At 39.4% G+C, this 20503-nt stretch overlaps 2 protein-coding genes across 2 annotated transcripts; one reads left to right on the forward strand and one right to left on the reverse strand.

Moving 5' to 3' along the window:
* Positions 1-3510: 3510 nt before the first annotated feature.
* LOC128624692 (uncharacterized) lies at positions 3511-20066 on the reverse strand. Its single transcript, XM_053652354.1, has 12 exons — positions 19602-20066; positions 18862-19016; positions 18042-18241; positions 16295-16553; positions 15014-15319; positions 13118-13325; positions 12707-12717; positions 9096-9380; positions 8607-8819; positions 8252-8518; positions 6316-6587; positions 3511-6172 (listed from the first exon to the last, which is right to left on the reverse strand). The coding sequence occupies exons 1-12, from the start codon at positions 19879-19881 to the stop codon at positions 6133-6135; spliced, it is 2496 nt and encodes an 831-aa protein (XP_053508329.1). The 5' UTR covers positions 19882-20066; the 3' UTR covers positions 3511-6132.
* LOC128625221 (fibronectin type III domain-containing protein 11-like) lies at positions 10424-13858 on the forward strand. Its single transcript, XM_053653392.1, has 2 exons — positions 10424-10630; positions 12668-13858. Exon 2 carries the CDS (start codon positions 12738-12740, stop codon positions 13656-13658), a length of 921 nt encoding a protein of 306 aa, XP_053509367.1. The 5' UTR covers positions 10424-10630; positions 12668-12737; the 3' UTR covers positions 13659-13858.
* Positions 20067-20503: the final 437 nt, after the last annotated feature.

The following is a 20503-nucleotide window of genomic DNA, read 5'->3' on the forward strand; positions in this document are numbered from 1 at the left end:
TCAAGGTACCAAAGTGTACTTTGTCACTGCCATTTTACCAAGGTCACATCTTTTGTACCTTTAGTACATATATTTCACCTGCATGGTGTGTACCATTAATTAGCCTTAGGAGTAATACTTCAAATCTGTGCTCTTCAAGGCCAAATTATGTAAACTGAAATATTTTTCACATTTCCAGGTGAAACATGCATACTAAAGGTACAAAACACTAGAGGTGGACCGATAGTGGATTTTAACGATGCCAATAACTGAATACTGAATGAAAACATAACACTCAAAGTAAAATATCGCTAAACTTTATTACAAAAAATAAACAGTACTGACTGAGCCATGAAAATGTACTGTACGTTTTTTAATGAAATGAATTTATAAATACTAACTATAAAAATAAAAGATATACATCCAAACTGAACCAAAAAGTAGCACTCCAAATAACAAATAAAAACGGAGACGTCCAAAATGAATCAAAAACACTTCAAATAACACGACAAAATTAGTCAGTGATGGTTTGTATTTCGCCTCTAGAGGACGCACTGTATAATGACAGAGGACCCTTCTCAGCCGACGCAACCGGGAAACACTATCGGTGTGGATTTTTGCTTATAGTTACAGCAATCGTTTATCGATGCCAATTAATCATCAAGAACGATCCAACGGTCAACTTCTGCAAAACACTCATCCTTTGATTGTACCACCCAAGTGACAAGGAACAGTACAGTCTGCTATCTTTATAGCTGAGTTATTGAGGTTTGGATTAAAGCTACTCGATTCATGTGACCAGACAAACGGTCTAAGTAATATAATAATGCAGTAATAAATATAACAACAGTGGGTTGTGATTTCCTGTCAACTAGAACCAAATGTGATTTGATGGTGGAAATTTCAGGACTAAAAAGCTCTATGGCTCAAATAAACAGCCAGAATATTACTGTACATGTCTGAATAATAAGTCTGATATTTAAATTGTTTTATAATGCATTATGTTCATAAAATAAATCGGTACTGACAGGCTCCATGAAATTTAGTTTTGAGTTAAATGGATCCGTGGCTCTCTCATGTCATTCTCGTAACCCTTACTTAATCCTTTCACGAGACATAAAGAGATACGACTCTTGGATCCATGGGATCGCAGAAATATTTTCTGCTTTGTGTCCTTCAAGACACCTGATTAAAGTCCTGACTCGCATCATCTTAGAATTTTAAGGTTCTATTATGGGATTTATAGAAATTATTTACATGCAACTGAATAAAGGTGAAGTTTTACATCGAAATATTAGTTAAAGGTTAAAAATATATAAAATTTCTTTAAAAAAAAAGGGCTCTGCAGTTAAAGCTCAAACACCTTCTGACTATTCAGAATCCAGAATTCAACAGCGCTGTGGTATAATGGTGTATTATTATTGAAACATATCAACGTTTAACAAAAAAATAAGAAATGTCATCAACAGCATTATTGAGAACTTAATGTGGTCCACTTCCAAAAATATATATATTTACATAATTTCCAACAAAATACCAAGAATAGCCTTTCCGTGTTCCCTCACAAATGAAATCTACAAATACAAACCAAGTTACGTAGAAACTAACCTCACCGTAAATCGTTTTAAGATTTTAAGTACCGAGTCTCAACTTGCATCATCGTGTTCATCATCACTGTCAAAATATAAAGTTACCACAAAAAAAAAGTCATCCATTCATCACTAACATTAGCTAAACTAGCTGGATGGCTTAGCACGCAGGATCTGTAGATAAAATACCACAGTTATGTCATCCAGTTACAATATGCATATTTGACATTTTGTGGCGTCACAAAACCTAAATGTAGCTCCGCCTCTGATTTATTTATTTATTTTTAACTGAAAAGGTCTGTTTTAAACGTAAAATTTAGCAGAGATCTGTCTCAAATGTTGGGATTATATATTCTTCTCAAACTACATCCGACCTCACCGTGGAAAATAAGCTTTATGCTAGCGATATACTATTAGAACTGAATTACAAGGCTGAACAGATTTATGAAGACGCACATGCACAGCCTGAAGACAGGACATGTGGCAAGACGACATGAACCGCTCAGACAGTACACGGCTGAAAATAAGCATGCGACTGAGAGGAACACTGTGACCTTACTGCTAAATGCGGAGCTTTCCGAAATAATTCACCCATCAGGCAATGATGCATTTTTCTTGTGTAAATTCTCCTGCAGATGAGTAAATTTGTTTGTATCCAGAACAATAAATGTACAATGAGTATAAAAAAATATGAAGAAACTTTTTTAAAATTTTTTTTTAGGATTTTGAAATGGATTGAACATGTTCTGAGTTAAGCGTACTCATTATGAGTTTATAATCCACTTGGCACATGTTAAAATATTTAGGACACTCACATGCCCCACCCCAAAACCACATGTCCCCATGTCCCCATGTCCCAAGCACTCTCCTATAAGTGGACCATGTTCCCCTGAGGCCCCTCGGTTTATCTTTGCAGACTGGAGGACAGGCCTGAGTGTAGAAGTGTGTTTCCATGATGAGCCACGCCCACTATCCAACAGACAAAAATAGTCCCAGACACATGAAATCAATAAAACCACTTACAAGTGCTGGAGTGTGCCCATCCTTAGACTAGCACGTAGCGCCGCTGATATTGTTTCATTTAACCATGACTTGGAAAAGCAGAATGGGATTTTTGAGAACTCTTACTAAGTGTAACATATCAACAGCAACACAGCTATTTATTAACGTTATTCAGCGAGAGGATGTTAATAAAAAAAAAATACATTGCTCTACTTTATTTATAGCTCACACTTTATGGAGTGGAAATCTGTAGCTATTCTAATGATACATGATTTATTCAAATGAATATAAATTAACCTTGTGGACGGTGACTGAACACTGAGCATGGGGTTGCATACTTTTCTTTTCTTTAAATCAGCAGAGATTCATCTCACGATTGGTTTGGAGCTGGTCCACTGGAGCACATGCGGAAATCTCAGCCAGTCTATTAAGATTTTAAGATTCTAAGCTCTTTATTAGGTAACTATGTTGTATTCAGTGTGACTGCTCCTGTTGTTCCACAGTGCTGCTGCAAATGGTTTTTTTTTCATTTGTATTTTTTGGTGTTTATTTTTATTTTTTGCTGATTTGTGTTTGTAGTAAATATTGTGCTGCCTTATAGCCTAGGGCTCATGCAGAAAAGAGATTTCTGTCCCACTGTGGCTACCCTGATTTATTAATGGGCAAATAAATAAATAAATGTGATAATTGCAGTTGATCGATGATAATGCTCTTATCATTTTTGGGTAATTTGTCTTTTCTTTTTTTGTTATATCACTATGATAAACTATACTATTGTGGTTTAAGTATAATTTTACCAAAAGATGATGTTTATGTGTTAGTGTGTGTCTTTTCTGTCTCAGTGCTTCCACCGTTCTTAGCATGCTGAAAGCCTCTTAAGCACAATCCTTAACAGGTGTTACAAGTGCTACATTTCATGGAATTTGGCAGATGCCCTTATCCAGAGCAACTTACATTTATCTTAATTACACAACTGAGCAGTTGAGTGTTAAGGGCCTTGCCCAAGGGCCCAACAGTGGTACCTTGGCAGTGTTGGGGCTTGAACTCCTGACCTTTGGATCAGCAACCCAGAGCCTTTAACCACTGAGCCACCACTGCCCCAGCTGTTACACTTACTGCAGCTGTTACAGTTGTTGCTGGAGTTTGAGGTTTTACAGGTATTATTGGTGCTACAGATGTTACAAGTCTTACAGTTATTACAGATGGAGTCCATGGTTTCTCACAATCTTCAAATTGGATTAGCATACACAACTGCATATTTTTGAGGGGAAAATACCACTAGGAAAATACTCGCCCTTTCATTTTTTCAGCACTTACCTGACACAAAAAAAAAAGCATTTTCACAAATATCTCCAGCAGTAGACACTGGAGAAGTGAAGAACTTCCTTATGGAAGTAATGACGTCACCGCTACAAGCCTTCAGAGAAACAAACCGCTGCTTAAACCCCTGACCAGTCACGTGTTTCACTCACGAGGCGTTGGAGCAGTCACGTGATAGCCTCTCACCAGCCAATAGCGGCGCTGGGCCTAATTAAACCCCCGTCGTTTCACACAGCTGGCTGGATGCCTGTTATTTTATTTCATTTAGCTACTAATCCATTCTGTAAATCACTGAAAAAATGTGATTTAATGCATAGTTTTCATGAACATCGTGTCATTTTCCGCCTCTTGTCTTTCTACGAAGTGCCTTTTGAGCGTTTCAGTGAAAACCATTTCAGAATAATTGTCTTCCACTGCCATCTAGTGGATATCATATTAACGCAGTCATTTAAGGTTTTAATGAGTCTAATGCCAAAATTTCAAGTTGTTCAGATCTACAGGACATAACATTCTACTCGGTATGAATTAATATTCATGTTTAGTATTAATACCATTATAGCAGTCAGTAGACTAGATTTTTCTTCCATAATGCACTTTAGCATCTTAAAAAAAAAAAGAAAAAAAAAAGCCCTATTAGTGGTCTTACAGCATGTAATCAATAAGAGGTTGGTCATTATAGAGAGAAAATAAAACTAGAAAAACAATTCATTTTGTAAAATAAAATAAAAAATGAAATATTCTAGGGTAGAATCAAATAGACTAAAAAAACCAATAAAGTCATATTCATATGTGGCATTCCCATGTGGAGGGAAACGTTAATCCAAATTTAGTAAATCCAACTCTGCCACCCTGGGGGAGAACCAGGGAAATACTCCCAAATAAAGGCACACATAAGTTTTACCAATCGGGGCAAGGAACATGAGAATGAGACACGTGTATGAATATATATATATAAAAAGATATTTTATTATGACACTTAAGCATCATTAAAACTTAACATATAAATATAAAATCGCTCTTCCATGAAGCACAATAAGGATTTTAAAACTAAGCACTTCTCTAGGCCCAGGCTTGGCGGGAACAAGGCAGGCCAGCTACAGCTCGGGAGGTCATCCAAACCCACCTCAAGTCACACCAAAATCAAACACTACCTACACCACAAGGAAGTTGTTGTGTTGGCACACTGAGCACACTGTGAAGCACACCACCGAATAAATGCGGCTAGCCTCCCCTGTCCCACCAAAACTCACTGGCTCCTGGAGAGAAAGAAAAACACCGGTTAACCCAAAATTACACAAATACAGTAAACAAAAATATTACAGACACCGTGGTGTGGTGGCCAACACCCAGGCCCACTGACACCATCACATGCAATAGAGGTAGTTAACAACACCTAAGCAGAACCAGAATTATGGTAAACTAAATAAAGTGAAATGTATAGCCACTAGGGATGTCACGAGAACCGATACTTCGGTACCAACATTCTTAAAACGTGACAGTACTTGTTTTTGTGGAGTAGCGTTAGAACTGATTCTAATGTTGGTACCATTTACCATTTATATTGTGGCACATTAACGTTACCAAATCTATAAAACAAAAAAACAAACAAACTAAACTTCAACCGTGCTCCTAAATTTTTGACTGTGCTCCTAAAAGAAATTGTTACTGTAGAGCCATGGATCCGGTGAAATGAATTCCAGTTGGCGGAGATTTAAACAGTTCACTCTTCTCTGATGAATCCGTAATCATGGAGGAACAGAGCAATTAGATGTGTGTAGGCAGTCCGGGAAAATAAGCAGATGAAAAACATATCTGTAATCCCACGAGTGTCGTGTCAAGTGGAATCCCTCCAAGTTTATAGTAACCAACGCAAACTCCATCGATTGCATGGAGGAAGCAATAGTCCGTCTGATTCTCACGGGAACACCAGCACGATTCCCTTTCTTCCTGTGGCGCTTCCTTAGAGGAGGAAAGAAGCTATTTAAAAAAAAAAAAAGGTATTTTTACACCCAAGCGTTTAAAGCAGCAGTACCTTAAATTAGACAAAGGGGGCGCTGAGGAGGCCGAATAAACAACGTTGTATCTGTATTATTAATTTGAAATGTTTTTCTTTTTTTGAAGGAATAATTTAGCAACAAAAAAAATCAAATACACACGATGTCTCCTTTACCCGAGACATGTTTAGTGCGAAATGTCAGAAACCGAACATGGCTGATTGATAGAATACATTTTTCTTTTTAAATTAAACTTCCCGTTCATAACTTCTGCGTCCACATCTGCTCCTGGAAGACACACGATTCGAATCAAATTTGCATACAAGTCTTGCTAACATAGCTAATGAATGTTTACACACACTTTAGATAACATAATAATAATAATGTATATTTGATAGTGATGCCCGAAAGATGAGAGTGTTAAAGTCTACAGCCACAATCTTGTTCTTCTGGAGCTGTTCGGATGAGGGCAGTCGTAATAGCAGACGTACGACTCGATCATCATGACGGCGTGCTGAGCGAATCGTTTTCGCGGGCAGCGGAAGGTCACGAGTGCGGTCCTGGTGTGGTCAGGGCTGCAGCAGCGTCCGTCAGAACACATTCCACAGAACAGCGGCCTGTAGGAGCGAGCGCTGTAGCAGCCCTGATGCTCGAAGTGCACTAGCACAGGCGAGCGATAACTGCTCTGACACACACCCGGCTTCTGGAATTGAGGATTCAAATAAATACTAAAATACTACACAAAACATTTATGTATATTATAACACATATTATAACATGAGTGGACTAGCTCGAAATGCTAATCCTGCCAAACATAATGAAAGATATTGAGATGTTGAGATGCAGAATTTGTAGCATAAACTGTGGAGTTACTATTACAAATTTAATTTTGAGTTTTAACTCCCAAGATCCTATATTCTCAGACCCCTACACTATATGGCAAAAAGTATGTGCACCCCTAACCATCACACCCATATGTGGTTCTTCTCTAAACTATATCCACAAAGTTTAAAGAGCACATGATTGTATAGAGTGTCTCTGTACGCTGTAGCGTTACAATTTCTCTTCACTGGAACTAAGAAACCCGAACACTGTTCCAGCACGACGATGCCCCTGTGCACAAAGCGAGCTCCATGAACATGTGGTGTGTGAAGAAGGTGTTGGAAGAACGTGGAAGAAATCGGGTGTCCTGCACAGAACCCTGACCTCAACCCAACTGAACACCTTCGGGATGAACTGGAACACCGAGTGCACCCCAGACCTCACTAACGCTCTTGTAGCTGAATGAACAAAAATCCCCACAGCCACACCCCAAAATCTAGTGGAAAGCCTTTCCAGAAGAGAGAGTGGAGCGTATTATAACAGTAAACAGAGAATAACTCCATGTTAATGGGCGTTATGGTCAGGTGTCCACGTACGTTTATAAACTCCCAGCGTCGGGCTGTACCATATGTGGTAGGTGGGTTTCTCTTCTGGGAAATCTGTAATTTTCCCACTCTTAAATAATCTGACCCACGGTCCCACGTCTTTCTACTGTTTGTTCTTTATTTTGGCTAATGAGACATAAGGCGCTGATTCTGGGTCGAAAAATGCACGCAACTGCGTGTCACTTAATTTGACTGAACATGCACAAAATTTGTCACACCAATATAGGTACAGCTCTTCGCTTTCTGGGATATCCATAAACCTTTCTTTCTCAAAATTAAAGTCTCTTCCTTCATGCACTTGCGCTGTGCAATGAAGGGCAGAGAACAGCATAAAATCAACACACGTGTCCTTCATCTTATCATGTGCCAACGTCCACAAACGAGCACAGGCTCTAGGCTTGTTATGCATGGACCATTGATAAACCCAGAGCTCTGCTTCTTTAACAAATGGAGTTCCCAAAGATGAGTCATCAGTTATTGTTACTCCCTGAGGTGAGGAGATAAAATTTAAGTGTAAAAGATACATAAAGTCCCTGCCCAGTAGATCGACTGGACATGAAGACGAAATTAGGAATTGGTGGGTTACTCTTTTCCCATTTTTACATTCACAAACTAGCGGTTCAGAGAAACGTTCTAATACTGAATGTCCTGTCACACCCATAGAGCGCAATGACCGTGAACTCATTTTTGGGGATTCTTTTAATTCGCTGTGTTTTATTACTGAATACGTTGCTCCTAAATCTACCAAAAATGTGACACTTTGTCCATTAACTACAAGAGATATACATCGTAACTGTGTAAAAGGAGAGGCATTATACTTTAATAGGTTAAAGGTCATGACTGGTTCAGACATTTGTGAATTGTCAGTCTGACTAATGTTGGATGTGGGTGTGTGCATATATTCCTATTCTTTGTGAACTAACTGATAGTTTGATGTCACCTCTTCTGTTCCCAGGTGCCTCACTCTTCCCTTCCTCTTCCCGTCAGTCGGCTTCTGCTCTGGACAGTCTCTTTCAACATGTCCAACTTTTCCACTGATAAAACATGTGAAGTTGTATCTATGGGGGTTGCCACCTGGCCTTCCTCGTCCATGTCCTTTTGGTTTTCTTCTCCTCTCCATCTTTCTTTCCTTTGCCTCTCGTAGGAGCTTCTCCGTGTGGATTGCATACCTTTCCACTTGTGTGAGGCTTCCCGTGTCCCAGGTGATACATTATTGTTTGACTATAGCGCAATTTCTGTTTCATGCCGTTCATATAGCTGTTTCTGAGATGTGCCTCCCATGCTGTGACGGCCACCTGCCCATCTGCCAGAGCGTTGGGTTTCTCCAAGCCTGAGTTTGCGTCATGGATCTCAGTGAGCCTGGACAGGTACTGTGATACAGTCTCTGAATCTTGCTGCTTGCACTTTGCTATTTTTGTCATGTCCATTCGCACAGAAAAGGTGTTCGTCAGCCTCTGTTGGAGCGCTGCGATTTGTGCTCTGTACCTTGCGTTGACTCCATCATCCCACTGTGGGTTGATCAAGCGAACATCGTTCTCTGGGAATTCACATGAAACCTTGACCCAGTCTGTGCCAAGTTTCGCCATGAGCAGTCGTCGTAGTTCATGAGTGGTGGGTCTGAATTCTCTGCAGAATATTTGAAGTTCATCCCCAAACTTTCGTCCTCCTACTTCGCAGAGCGCCGGCAGATGCGTCATGCTGCTCCTGATGTCTTCCAATGTCCAGGGTCTGTGAACTAGCATAGGGCCTCCTTCTCTGGCCAATTCTAGCCTTGGGGCATTTACCACAGTGTGCACTGTCCCTTCTCTGTCCGATTTTGTTGGTCTGAAGCCCTCAGGCAGCAATGTTGTTGGTCCCTTCACTTGGGATCTCGTGTGTAACGCCACCGGTGAAGAAAGGATGGCTGGCGTACAGTTTGGTGGGGGTTGGTGGCTCAGTTTTGACAGGTTCGGATAGAGTGGTGTAGGCCGGGCTGCTTCATCGTGAAGAGGTGCCTCTGAAACGGCAGGTTCCTTTCTCCTTACTGGCTGTGGGCGTCGCGGTGGGGAGTCCAGGTCGGGATCGGCTTTCTGCAATTTAGCACACTGAGAAATAGGTAAGGGCCCTGCCTGACATTTTTTCTCTCTTTTATGTGCATCACTCTGCCATTCAGCAAATGCCTTTCAGTCTGTTAAAAACTACACTTTGCTCTTTGTTTTAGGGGTCTCTCTCTCTCCTTTGTCTCCAAATTAAATTTCTGTTGTTCTAACTGTCTGAGACTAAAACTACCTTTTTCTGGGAAAGTACATTCTTTAACCCATACATCATATTAGTTCAAACAGCCTTCTCCATAGTTCACTCGCATAAATGTGATATTAGGACCAACATATGAGCACCCTGTACATACCATAGCATGTGTCACAGGATGTGCTTTGCTACATGTTTTCCCCATTTTTTAAATTATTATGATTTTTTTTTACAGCTTCTGTAACTTTCAAAGTTTTAATCAATTTAACATGCTATGAAAATCAAATGAATATGCATTCTCGTGCACAAACAGAAAAGCTTCTAGTGTGTGCCAAATCTCTAGACATTCAATTAATCATATAACCTATAGGTTCAATAGAGCAAACCTTAAGAATGTAAAAGAGTTTACCTGTGAGGGCGAGTCCACATACAGCAATTATTTATTTTTTTATCTCAGTAAAATGTACTTGTGCGTTAAATTTGCCAAATGTATCATGTACCGCTGATATGATGGAATGAGTCAATGGGGCATGCAACTTGATAATAACCTGCCGCAAAAATACTGCGTCTCTTGCGTTTCTTAATAAGTACTCTGTTTACTTATTTATTGCTTGAAACAGACTTTCCGTTAGCAAATATTTTTACCGTTATTATCTCTCTCTCTCTATATACCTGTCAGTATATATCTTAGTTTTGAAGCTGTGATCTAAGAAACATCAATATCTCTCCCCTCGCAGAGGCGAAGTTCCTGGAACTTCTTATAAGAAATCGCTCCATGTAATACTTCTCTCTCAATGTAATACAGGCATTTCTTATATCATTGATTCCCTTCCATACAGACAGCAATACACAATGACTTCATAAAATTCTAATTCTAAATTCTAATACTAAATTCTTGATGATTCCTACCAGTCAGTTGTAAGGCTGCATCAGTTTTTCACTCTGCACAATAAAGGTTCAGGGTGAAACTTTTCCACGAGCATCTTCCGGTTTGCTTATTGTCCAGAAAAACTGAAAAGACTCACGCAGCCCAGCCAGGAGACGCCAAATTGTCGTGGAATTTAGACAACACTCGCAGACTCGTCCTCTAAAGGTAAAAATGTTTATTACAGAAAGATGGTTAATACAGGATAGAATAAAGCAGGATAGAATAATGAGAGCGCTCTGAAGTGTTTGTGCTGAACCACTACTATATATATGAAACGCAGAGCATGACACTCTTCTGTGTACCGATAAGAAGTGGTTTGAGGCAGTTCAAACAGGCTTTGTTTCAGGGTCTTAGAAGAAGTACAGACGAACCTTGAACAGAAGAACATGTTTGTGTCTCTGTATATCAGATAAACATTCTGTACTGATCTCAGTGACATGACATGGCCTTCTTAGACATTATCCTCTGATGAGAATGAAACAGAACAAGAACAAAACTATTACAAAGTAAAAATGAATAAATTCCCTCACAAGTGTGAGAACTGAAGCTTCACAAAATATAAATTTATCTGAAAACATACATAATCACGTCACCTCACCGGCTCTAATTTGCATATTAAAATTGGCAACATTGCTTCTCCGTGGTGACACGAATAACACTTTTAAAAGTAAAGAAAGAACAAATACAGAAACGCTTAAAGAGGAAAAGTCAGGTAGGCTCATTTGTGTGAACTATTATGTACAACTTAACCCTTACAGTTTCTGTACAACTGCGTCAAAGTTTAACGTAATTAGCATAAAAAAGTATTTTGTGAACGGAAGTGGTTGATATTATGGATGGGCGTGGTTTAAATATTATTCATTTTATAGTGTGTTACAACCCCAAAGTTGATTATTTTCCTCTAACAGCATGTCCCGAAGTGCTTTATTCCTCTTGTACCACAGCAGTTTCCCAACAGTGACATTTTATTTTATTAATTAAAACAATGTGGTGGAAATTTCCTCTAAAATGAAAAACCATTAACACCTGAATATGCTCAAATAAATATTTTATTCAATTACCAACTTCTCAGGAGCCCAGGTAGAAAACTCTTACCTTACCAACTGTACCTTACCTCAGAGTGTTACGAGGGTTGAGACAGAACATCGGAATATATATGGTTACGTCCATGAATTATTCATTTCATTATCATTATCATTCATTTAGTAAAGGACAAAGAAATAAACATCCCATTGGAGGACAGAATACACTGAAATATAATAAATACCATCTCTTGTCTTCCTCACCACCATCTTCTTCCCATCATATATCCCCGTCTTATCCTTGTCCACTTATTTGCTTGGTATACTGTATGTTCTGGTGGTCATAAAACATACCGCAGCACTTTTATGATCACTTGCCCCTGACTGTCTGGGTCAGTTCACCAAACAGGGAAGAAGCCCTCTGAACAGTACCTACATTCTTCCAAAAAAAATAAAACAGTTTCTTGAGATGATAATTCCCATTTCCTTATTTCTTAATGCAACCTGTCCTTTCTCAGATTTGCATGGATATGTTCACAGAACAGTTATTAGGTTAATAATCTTAATCTTCTGCATTTCAATGACACATCATACATTTTTTTCTGTTTATAGTTACATTAAATGTTGTGGAACATCAGCAAAGCAAGTACCTGTTCTTATTTACAGCAGCTATACACAGTCTAAACAGTCATTCCCTCACCAGCTTCTCTTTTTCCCTCTCTTGAGGTTAATAAGACAAAAAAACACAGCTTGTCATGATACTGAGAAAGCACAAAAAGCGTAAACTCCTCTGTCCTGAAGATGTGGGAAAACTTAAAGTTACAGCTTTACCTCGGAATGTTACAAAGCGCCGACACTGGAGACTCCTTCCATAAATGTTAAATAAACATCTCCTCCCAGAAAACCTCACTATATCAAATATTATACACCTTTCTTAAACTGTTTACGTGGAGCGTCCGTTGTACGAGTCCCTATGAATGAGCTGTTGCTATAGAAACGATAACGTTAATATATAAGACTTGATATAAACCTGTGATTTTGCAGCCGCACTACTGTCAGAGCCGCTGTTATAAAAAATGAATCAACATCTGACCAATCACAATCCAAAATTCAGGAGCACTGTGGAATAACAGGAATTAACATTTTCTCCCCAATAAACCTCACTTTGTTTTAATCAAAGGTCAGATCTTCACCCTGTCACACTGCTGAAGAGACAGACTGTGCCGTTACCTGCAGATAGGAAAAGAAAAATGAGCACAGACAAGGCACATGTCTCAACATCTTCAATGAAGAGCTGTGGTCCAGACAGACCGGGTGACACGAATGACTGGTCCATGTCAAAGCCTAACACAAGCCCTGCTCCTCTCAGCATTGAGATTGATATCATGGATCTTCTCAGCACGAGACTGAGTCTAGATCAGCTCCAGACCAACTATCACAAACTGGAGCTCCTCAAGAACTCTTCCTTCTACATTATGGTGAAATACCAGGACTTACCTCAGCTGGGCATTTCCAACCCCACCCTTATGCCCTTCATTGATCTATCGAGGTTCCAGCGTGTGAAGAGGGACGGCAACAACCAGGTGAAGCTCCAGCTGGCGTTGCTCGAGATGCTTTACACCGAGCTAACCAGGGGTCGAGAGGAACTGGAGGACATATTGGCTCAAAAAGGTGCCGCATCCCTCATGCTCAGAGAAGCTGTGATCCAGGAGAAGATCCTCAGGCTCCACCAGGTGGCTGAAGACTTTGATGCAGTGTTGATTCCCAGGAAGCTCCATGTCAAACACAGCCTGATCCCCGAGCGTGAAAGCAAAAGGTTGCCAAAGTTTCAGCTGGTCCTGGAGGTCAAGAAGCCGGTGATGTTTAACAGAGAGCAAACCCAAGCCTTTTGTGATTCAGTGGTTCTTTATTGGTATGTCACTGAACAGGAGCAATATGAACCGGAGGAAGAGTTCGAGATCCATTACAAACTCCTCAATCCGACAAATGACAACGAAGCCAAAGAGTTCGGCTTTGTGGCCCACCCAACTTACGCTATTAAACTCACCGACCTGAAGCCAGATCGCAGCTACGAGTTCACCGTGAAGAGATTGGAAGACACCAGTCTGGTTTATAGTGTCTGGAATGACACCATCATCCTCACGACCAACTCACCACACACCAGCATGTAGTTATATATACACTATAGTTCTAAATCTTATAGATATATATCCTATAGATATGTATCTTATAGTTATATATCATACAGTTTTAAATCTTAATTATATATCCTATAGTTTTAAATCTTATAGTTATGTATCGTATAGATATTGTATCTTTATAGTTATGTTACATTTGTATCTCTATTATTAAAGTTTATCTCACAGTTATATATCTCATTGTTATATATCTGAAAAGAAGTCAGTTTATTTCGATTTATTCTTCACTCTGACCCGAAAACTGTTATTAATCACTGCCAAAAAATCTAGCACACTAACTCACACTCCATCATATTTACACCATCGCAAACGTCTCAAACCGCACACCTTATTCCCTACACAGGTCACACAAACACCATGAACTTTTCAAAATCCTCACATTTTTTTCTTAGTGAAGATTTAATACGACATATAAATTCTTATATAATCATAACAGTGATCTACGGCTTTAATGGTCTGGATTCTCTTTTATACCAAGTGGCATTAAAGGTTGTTTTCTTTCAAATTTACAAATGACTTCAATGATGGATAGAATTGAGACTGAGCCAGGAAACAAATACAATTTCTTTCATTTATTTATCGGGTTACAATATCATTTTCTACTACAAAAAATCCAATTTAAACTCTGACAATCAAACTTCAGACCGTTGCTCAGACTGTAATTATAATGGTTCATAAATGATGATATAATATGATTGATCACATTATAATTTCATTCCAGTGCCTTAAAATTTGGACAATAGCAGAATCAAAAACATGTTCGAACCCGTAATGGAGGAAAAAGAATCATCTGTGACTCTGTTAATGGTGTGTGTGCTGTATAAATCTAAGTGTTCCTAGATTTATCTGGTAATATGTACATGAATAAAATGACACACTCTTTAATAAGCATTATAAGATGAAAATATGGATGATAATAGAACAAAAGCTATTTTTACACCCAAGCGTTTAAAGCAGCAGTTCCTTAAATTAGACAAAGGGGGCGCTGAGGAGGCCGAATAAACAACGTTGTATCTGTATTATTAATTTAAAATGTTTTTCTGTTTTTGAAGGAATAATTTAACAACAAAAAAATCAAATACACACGATGTCTCCTTTACCCGAGACATGTTTAGTGCGAAATGTCAGAAACCAAACATGGCTGATTGATAGAATACATTTTTCTTTTTAAATTAAACTTCCCCTTTATAACTTCTGCGTCCACATCTGCTCCTGGAAGACACACAATTCGAATCAAATTTGCATACAAGTCTGGCTAACATAGCTAATGAATGTTTACACACACTTTAGATAACATAATAATAATAATGTATATTTGATAGTGATGCCCGAAAGATGAGAGTGTTAAAGTCTACAGCCACAATCTTGTTCTTCTGGAGCTGTTCGGATGAGGGCAGTCGTAATGGCAGACGCACGACTCGATCATCATGACGGCGTGCTGAGCGAGTCGTCCTCGTGACCTTCCGGCAGCGGAAGGTCACGAGTGCGGTCCTGGTGTGGTCAGGGCTGCAGCAGCGTCCGTCAGAACACATTCCACAGAACAGTGGCCTGTAGGAGCGAGCGCTGTAGCAGCCCTGATGCTCGAAGTGCACTAGCACAGGCGAGCGATAACTGCTCTGACACACACCCGGCTTCTGGAATTGAGGATTCAAATAAATACTAAAATACTACACAAAACATTTATGTATATTATAACTCATATTATAACATGAGTGGACTAGCTCGAAATGCTAATCCTGCCAAACATAATGAAAGATATTGAGATGTTGAGATGCAGAATTTGTAGCATAAACTGTGGAGTTACTATTACAAATTTAATTTTGAGTTTTAACTCCCAAGATCCTATATTCTCAGACCCCTACACTATATGGCAAAAAGTATGTGCACCCCTAACCATCACACCCATATGTGGTTCTTCTCTAAACTGTATCCACAAAGTTTAAAGAGCACATGATTGTATAGAGTGTCTCTGTACGCTGTAGCATTACAATTTCTCTTCACTGGAACTAAGAAACCCGAACACTGTTCCAGCACAACGATGCCCCTGTGCACAAAGCGAGCTACATGAACATGTGGTGTGTGAAGAAGGTGTTGGAAGAATGTGGAAGAACTAGGGTGTCCTGCACAGAACCCTGACCTCAACCCAACTGAACACCTTTGGGATGAACTGGAACACCGAGTGCACCCCAGACCTCACTAACGCTCTTGTAGCTGAATGAACAAAAATCCCCACAGCCACGCCCCAAAATCTAGTGGAAAGCCTTTCCAGAAGAGAGAGTGGAGCATATTATAACAGTAAACAGGGAATAACTCCATGTTAATGGGTGTTATGGACAGGTGTCCACATACTTTTAGCCATGTAGTATATATATTCCCAAGGATCTCTTTTCCAAGAGTCTTATTTCCTTAAGGTCCTATATTAACAGAGTCCTTTATTAGCTATTAGAATCTATTAGCTATTTGGTTAGAAGCATAACAAGAACTTCAGTAACTTTAACAATGTTTTAAAGTTAGTTATGCATTTCTATTCATTTACACATTTCTATTTCAGTGCTTATTAGTTCCATTAATGCTAGTCCTGATATTCAGTATTACCAGTGCTAACTCACCGGCTGGGCTCTGGCGGTTGGTCCAGGGTGACACGGTCTGACCACGCACAGGCGCATGCGTGTTTCTGGTTGGCAGGGCAAGTTCCTGTTTGAGACACGTGTGGACACACCTGGACCACAGCTGCGTGAACACACACTCCACTCGGTGCTCTGCTCGATGCAGTTGGTCCAGGAGATCCTGCTCGGCGCCGAAGTGTCCTGCCAGGACCTCATGGCTCGCTCAGCTACCATGACAGCAAAGATGTAAATATCTTTAAACCTTTATGTACTGTTTTACATTCTTTCGACTAAAAATGGAGCAATGTTTTTTAAGCCAACGTGTGTTTGGCTCAGTTTCTGTAATCTCATGCAGGAAACTGCAGAGATGACTCGCAAGATCATTCTGAGCCGTAAGCTTCAAGGTGAAATAAACCTGCTAAATAAAAAACATCTCTCAGTTACGTGTGAAGATGGGACGGGTTTTGGCATTCCGTTTCCATCAATATGGTTTATGCTGATGTTCAATATGTAAATCAGGAATGCTGTAAATCAGTCCGTGTTGCTGTTATTGTTGCGGAAAAACAACCAAGCGAATGAAGCAGAGTTACTGTTACCACCCCAAAGTTGATTATTTTCCTATAACAACAGGTCCCAGAATGTTTTATTCCTTTTATCTATCTATCTATCTATCTATCTATCTATCTATATCTATCTATCTATCTATCTATCTATCTATCTATCTATCTATCTATATATATATATATATATATATATATATATATATATACAACAGCAATTTGCTCATAATTACCATTTCTTATTTATGAGAGAATGATACATCATACTTTCTATCCATTTATAGTTACATTTAATGTCGGTGATATGAGTTAGTTCCTGTTCTCACTTACATTATAGCAGCTCTCATCATGTTACAAGGAAACCACAGAGAAGCGTAAACTCCTCTGTCCTGAAGATGTCAGAAAACTTAAAGTTACAGCTTTACCTCTGACCGTTAAAAAGCACCGACACTGGAGACGCGTTCTGTAAATGTTAAATAAACTTTTCCTTACAGTAAACTTTATATCTGCAGCAGGGATTTGTCTGTAAAAAGTTACACTTTTATTTTAGTTTGCATAATTTTGACAGCACAACTTTATGTTGAAGAGTCTCATCTACATACAGCCACATTTTGATAAATTTAATAACTTTTTTTTTTTTTAACAAAAAAGCACCAAGGACGTGGGCAGAAGCCACAGTGTTGTGTGTGGCAAAGATTTAAGGAAATGAAAGTATGTCACCTTCTATGTTTAATCATGAAATAGAAAGAGCAGCTCTGGTGTCAGAGTGAGGTCACGTGCCACGACTGTTCCTATAGAGAAACTGCACCGCAATTAATCTTTTACATTAAATTTAGTACTTGTTAGCGAAGCCTAAAAAATTCACTACACACCGATCACAACCCAGCCGTTCAGCTACGTTTAGTTGATTTTTGGCCGAATTACTGCTTTAAAATATATTTTGTTGAAGAGTTGACCTGGTCAATGTGACAGTTCTGGCTAAAGAGTGAACATTACAGGAGATTTAAACAAATTGTGACTCACTGTATGGTTCTGCGGTTGGAAGCCAGTGCGCTGTTTTCAATAGGTGTATGACCCAAACAAAGCCTCTGGGTCTTCAGGGAGAACATAACAATCCTCTTTTGTTATATTAGAGCTCCTCAGGGCTGTCTAGCTCGACCACCCGAGAGCATAGGAGTTATTTAATATGCAAAAGTATCTCATGTGTTTGAATACCTGCGGTGTTTTCCGGAACAATGCTGTTTTCCTTGCTGTCACACACCCACTTTCGGCAGCAGCGCCCCGGCACGTGCACCAATCTTGGGTGTTGGCAGTTTGGCGTATTCAGATCCTCGGTGCAGAGAGGGACGCACGTGACGCCGCCACCCACACAGCGGCACAGCTGCCTGCACTAGGGCATGAACGACTGACCCTCCTCGTACCTCACGCCCAAGTGCTCGCAGCCGAGCGTGCTTCGCCCTTGGGGAGGTGACAAGAGGCGACTTCGATCACAGTTACAATAAACAAATAAACAAAAGTTTGTGCTGTTATTTATTACTGTGAAAATTCCAAATATTAATCATCAGACTTGCAAAAAAGCATATAAGAAAATAGCAATGCTAATGCTGATAATCCTATGCTCATATTAGACATTAACATTGCAGTGCTATTTGCACTATTTATAGTATTTATATCCACTCAGTTACACTTTCTACTCAGTTACAAATTGGGTTGGCTGTGGCTGAGGTGGTAGAGTGGGAAATAGAACATTTGTATGTGTAATGTATATTTTTATATTCAGGTTAAATGCATGAACCATGGGGGCATTAACAATTTTATTTTAGTCATTTTAAAGGGGACCTATTATGCAAAATGTACTTTTAAATGGTGTTTGAACATAAATCTGTGTCGCCAGAGTGTGTACACAACCACCCTACAATGGTAAAAATCCACCAACTTTTATTTATATTCCCAAAAAATCATCATGTCTCAAAATGAGCCGTTTTCATTTTCAGCCTAATGTGACATCACGTTGGAACAAGCCCTGCCCCAGGACTCTGCCCTATTAGCATAGCTCCTCCCCTGAGCGTGCTGCACACAATCGGCCATGTTCTCCACACTGGAGCAGCTACAGTGATGAGAAGAACGTCTCAGCTTCGTAAGCTTTGTAAGCATTCTGTTGTTGTCTGTAAGAATGAACATATGAGTCTTCATGTTCTCCCGGCATCAGAGCCGCTGAAGACAAAGTGGAGAAGTTTTATTTTGGAAGGAAATGTGCCCCCAAAAATAGCTAAAATCATTTCCCAGCAGACTGCTGTGTGAACACGAGTCAATACAAAGCAGGATTTGCTAAAAACTTGATTCTCAAGCATGTATCAGTACCAATCTTTCGTGATACAGCCTCATATCCAGAAGACGCATATATCGCACTTTATATTTTATGAATGTTTGCAAATAGCCTTTCCGAATGAGCTTGTTAGGCGATTCCACGGCTAATGCGGCTAATGCTGCCATTGTCTCTGATTGTATTCACGGATTGTATTCAGCAGCTCATTTGCATTTACAGAAACGCACACCAAAACTGTGTGTTTTTGCTTCCACCCAAAAAGGGGCAATTCAGCAGGGTATAATAAATGATCCGTGGTGTATTTTGAGCTGAAACTTCACAGACACATTATTGGGACACCAGAGACTTATATTACATCATGTAAAAAGGCTTTGAATAGGTCTCCTTTAAATCCGCTTATTCCAGTCATATTCCCACCACTTACGGACACACTCTCCGGGTCCGTCTGGGAAACTGGCGCTGTAGTCACACTCCAAACCACGCTGAGCATCACACATGTCTTTTTCAGAGCAAAGTTCACCTTCTTGTCCTGCACAGATCTGACAGCAGCGACACCCATCCAAGACCAGAGGAACCCCAAGGGGACATGTAAGGGGGGACAAAGGACATTGGCATGGACCTGAACACAGCTGGCACGTGACCTGAAAAACGCAATGTGACTCATTTAATGTGTGTGTGTGTGTATTATCTGATAAATACAGCATATAAACCAGGGAAAACCAGGAGAACAGAAGCTGAACGTTTTATATAGCCCATACTGACTTGGGATCGTTAAGATTTCTGTTTATAAATCTTATTTTGACCACGGCCACCCACACAATTACTATTTTTGTTTGTATCTGATGAACTTTGTTGGTTCTATTATCCCAAAATGTTAACAAATTAGTATATTCACCCTCAGTAACTTTCACAAGATGAAAGCATTTAAGCATGGGTAAAAGATCATGCGACATATTCTGTATAATGTATTTAACATACAGTGATGTGCGTAAGTATTCACCCCTTCCAATTTTCCACTTTTATTACTGTAAATCTGTAGCTAAATTTCAACCTGCTGGATCTATCGCAAATGATTTTTCAACTTCTTGAATAATCTAAATTGCAGAATATTACTTAACTTCTTGTTGAAAATTGGGCATTTTAAGCAGATATATAAGAAATTAATAATTTGTAAATGAATACAATACACCTCTTTTTTCCCCACACATCCTTATTTCCTTCCTTTTTCCATTTAAAAGGAAAAACTACAACTTTATACGTGTCTTGTTGAAAATTGTTCTACATTTTAAACTAATCCTGTCCGTTTTCTGCAGCTCTGAATGACAC

The sequence above is a fragment of the Ictalurus furcatus genome, chromosome 21, assembly GCF_023375685.1.
Source record: "Ictalurus furcatus strain D&B chromosome 21, Billie_1.0, whole genome shotgun sequence".
Lineage (NCBI taxonomy): Eukaryota > Metazoa > Chordata > Actinopteri > Siluriformes > Ictaluridae > Ictalurus > Ictalurus furcatus.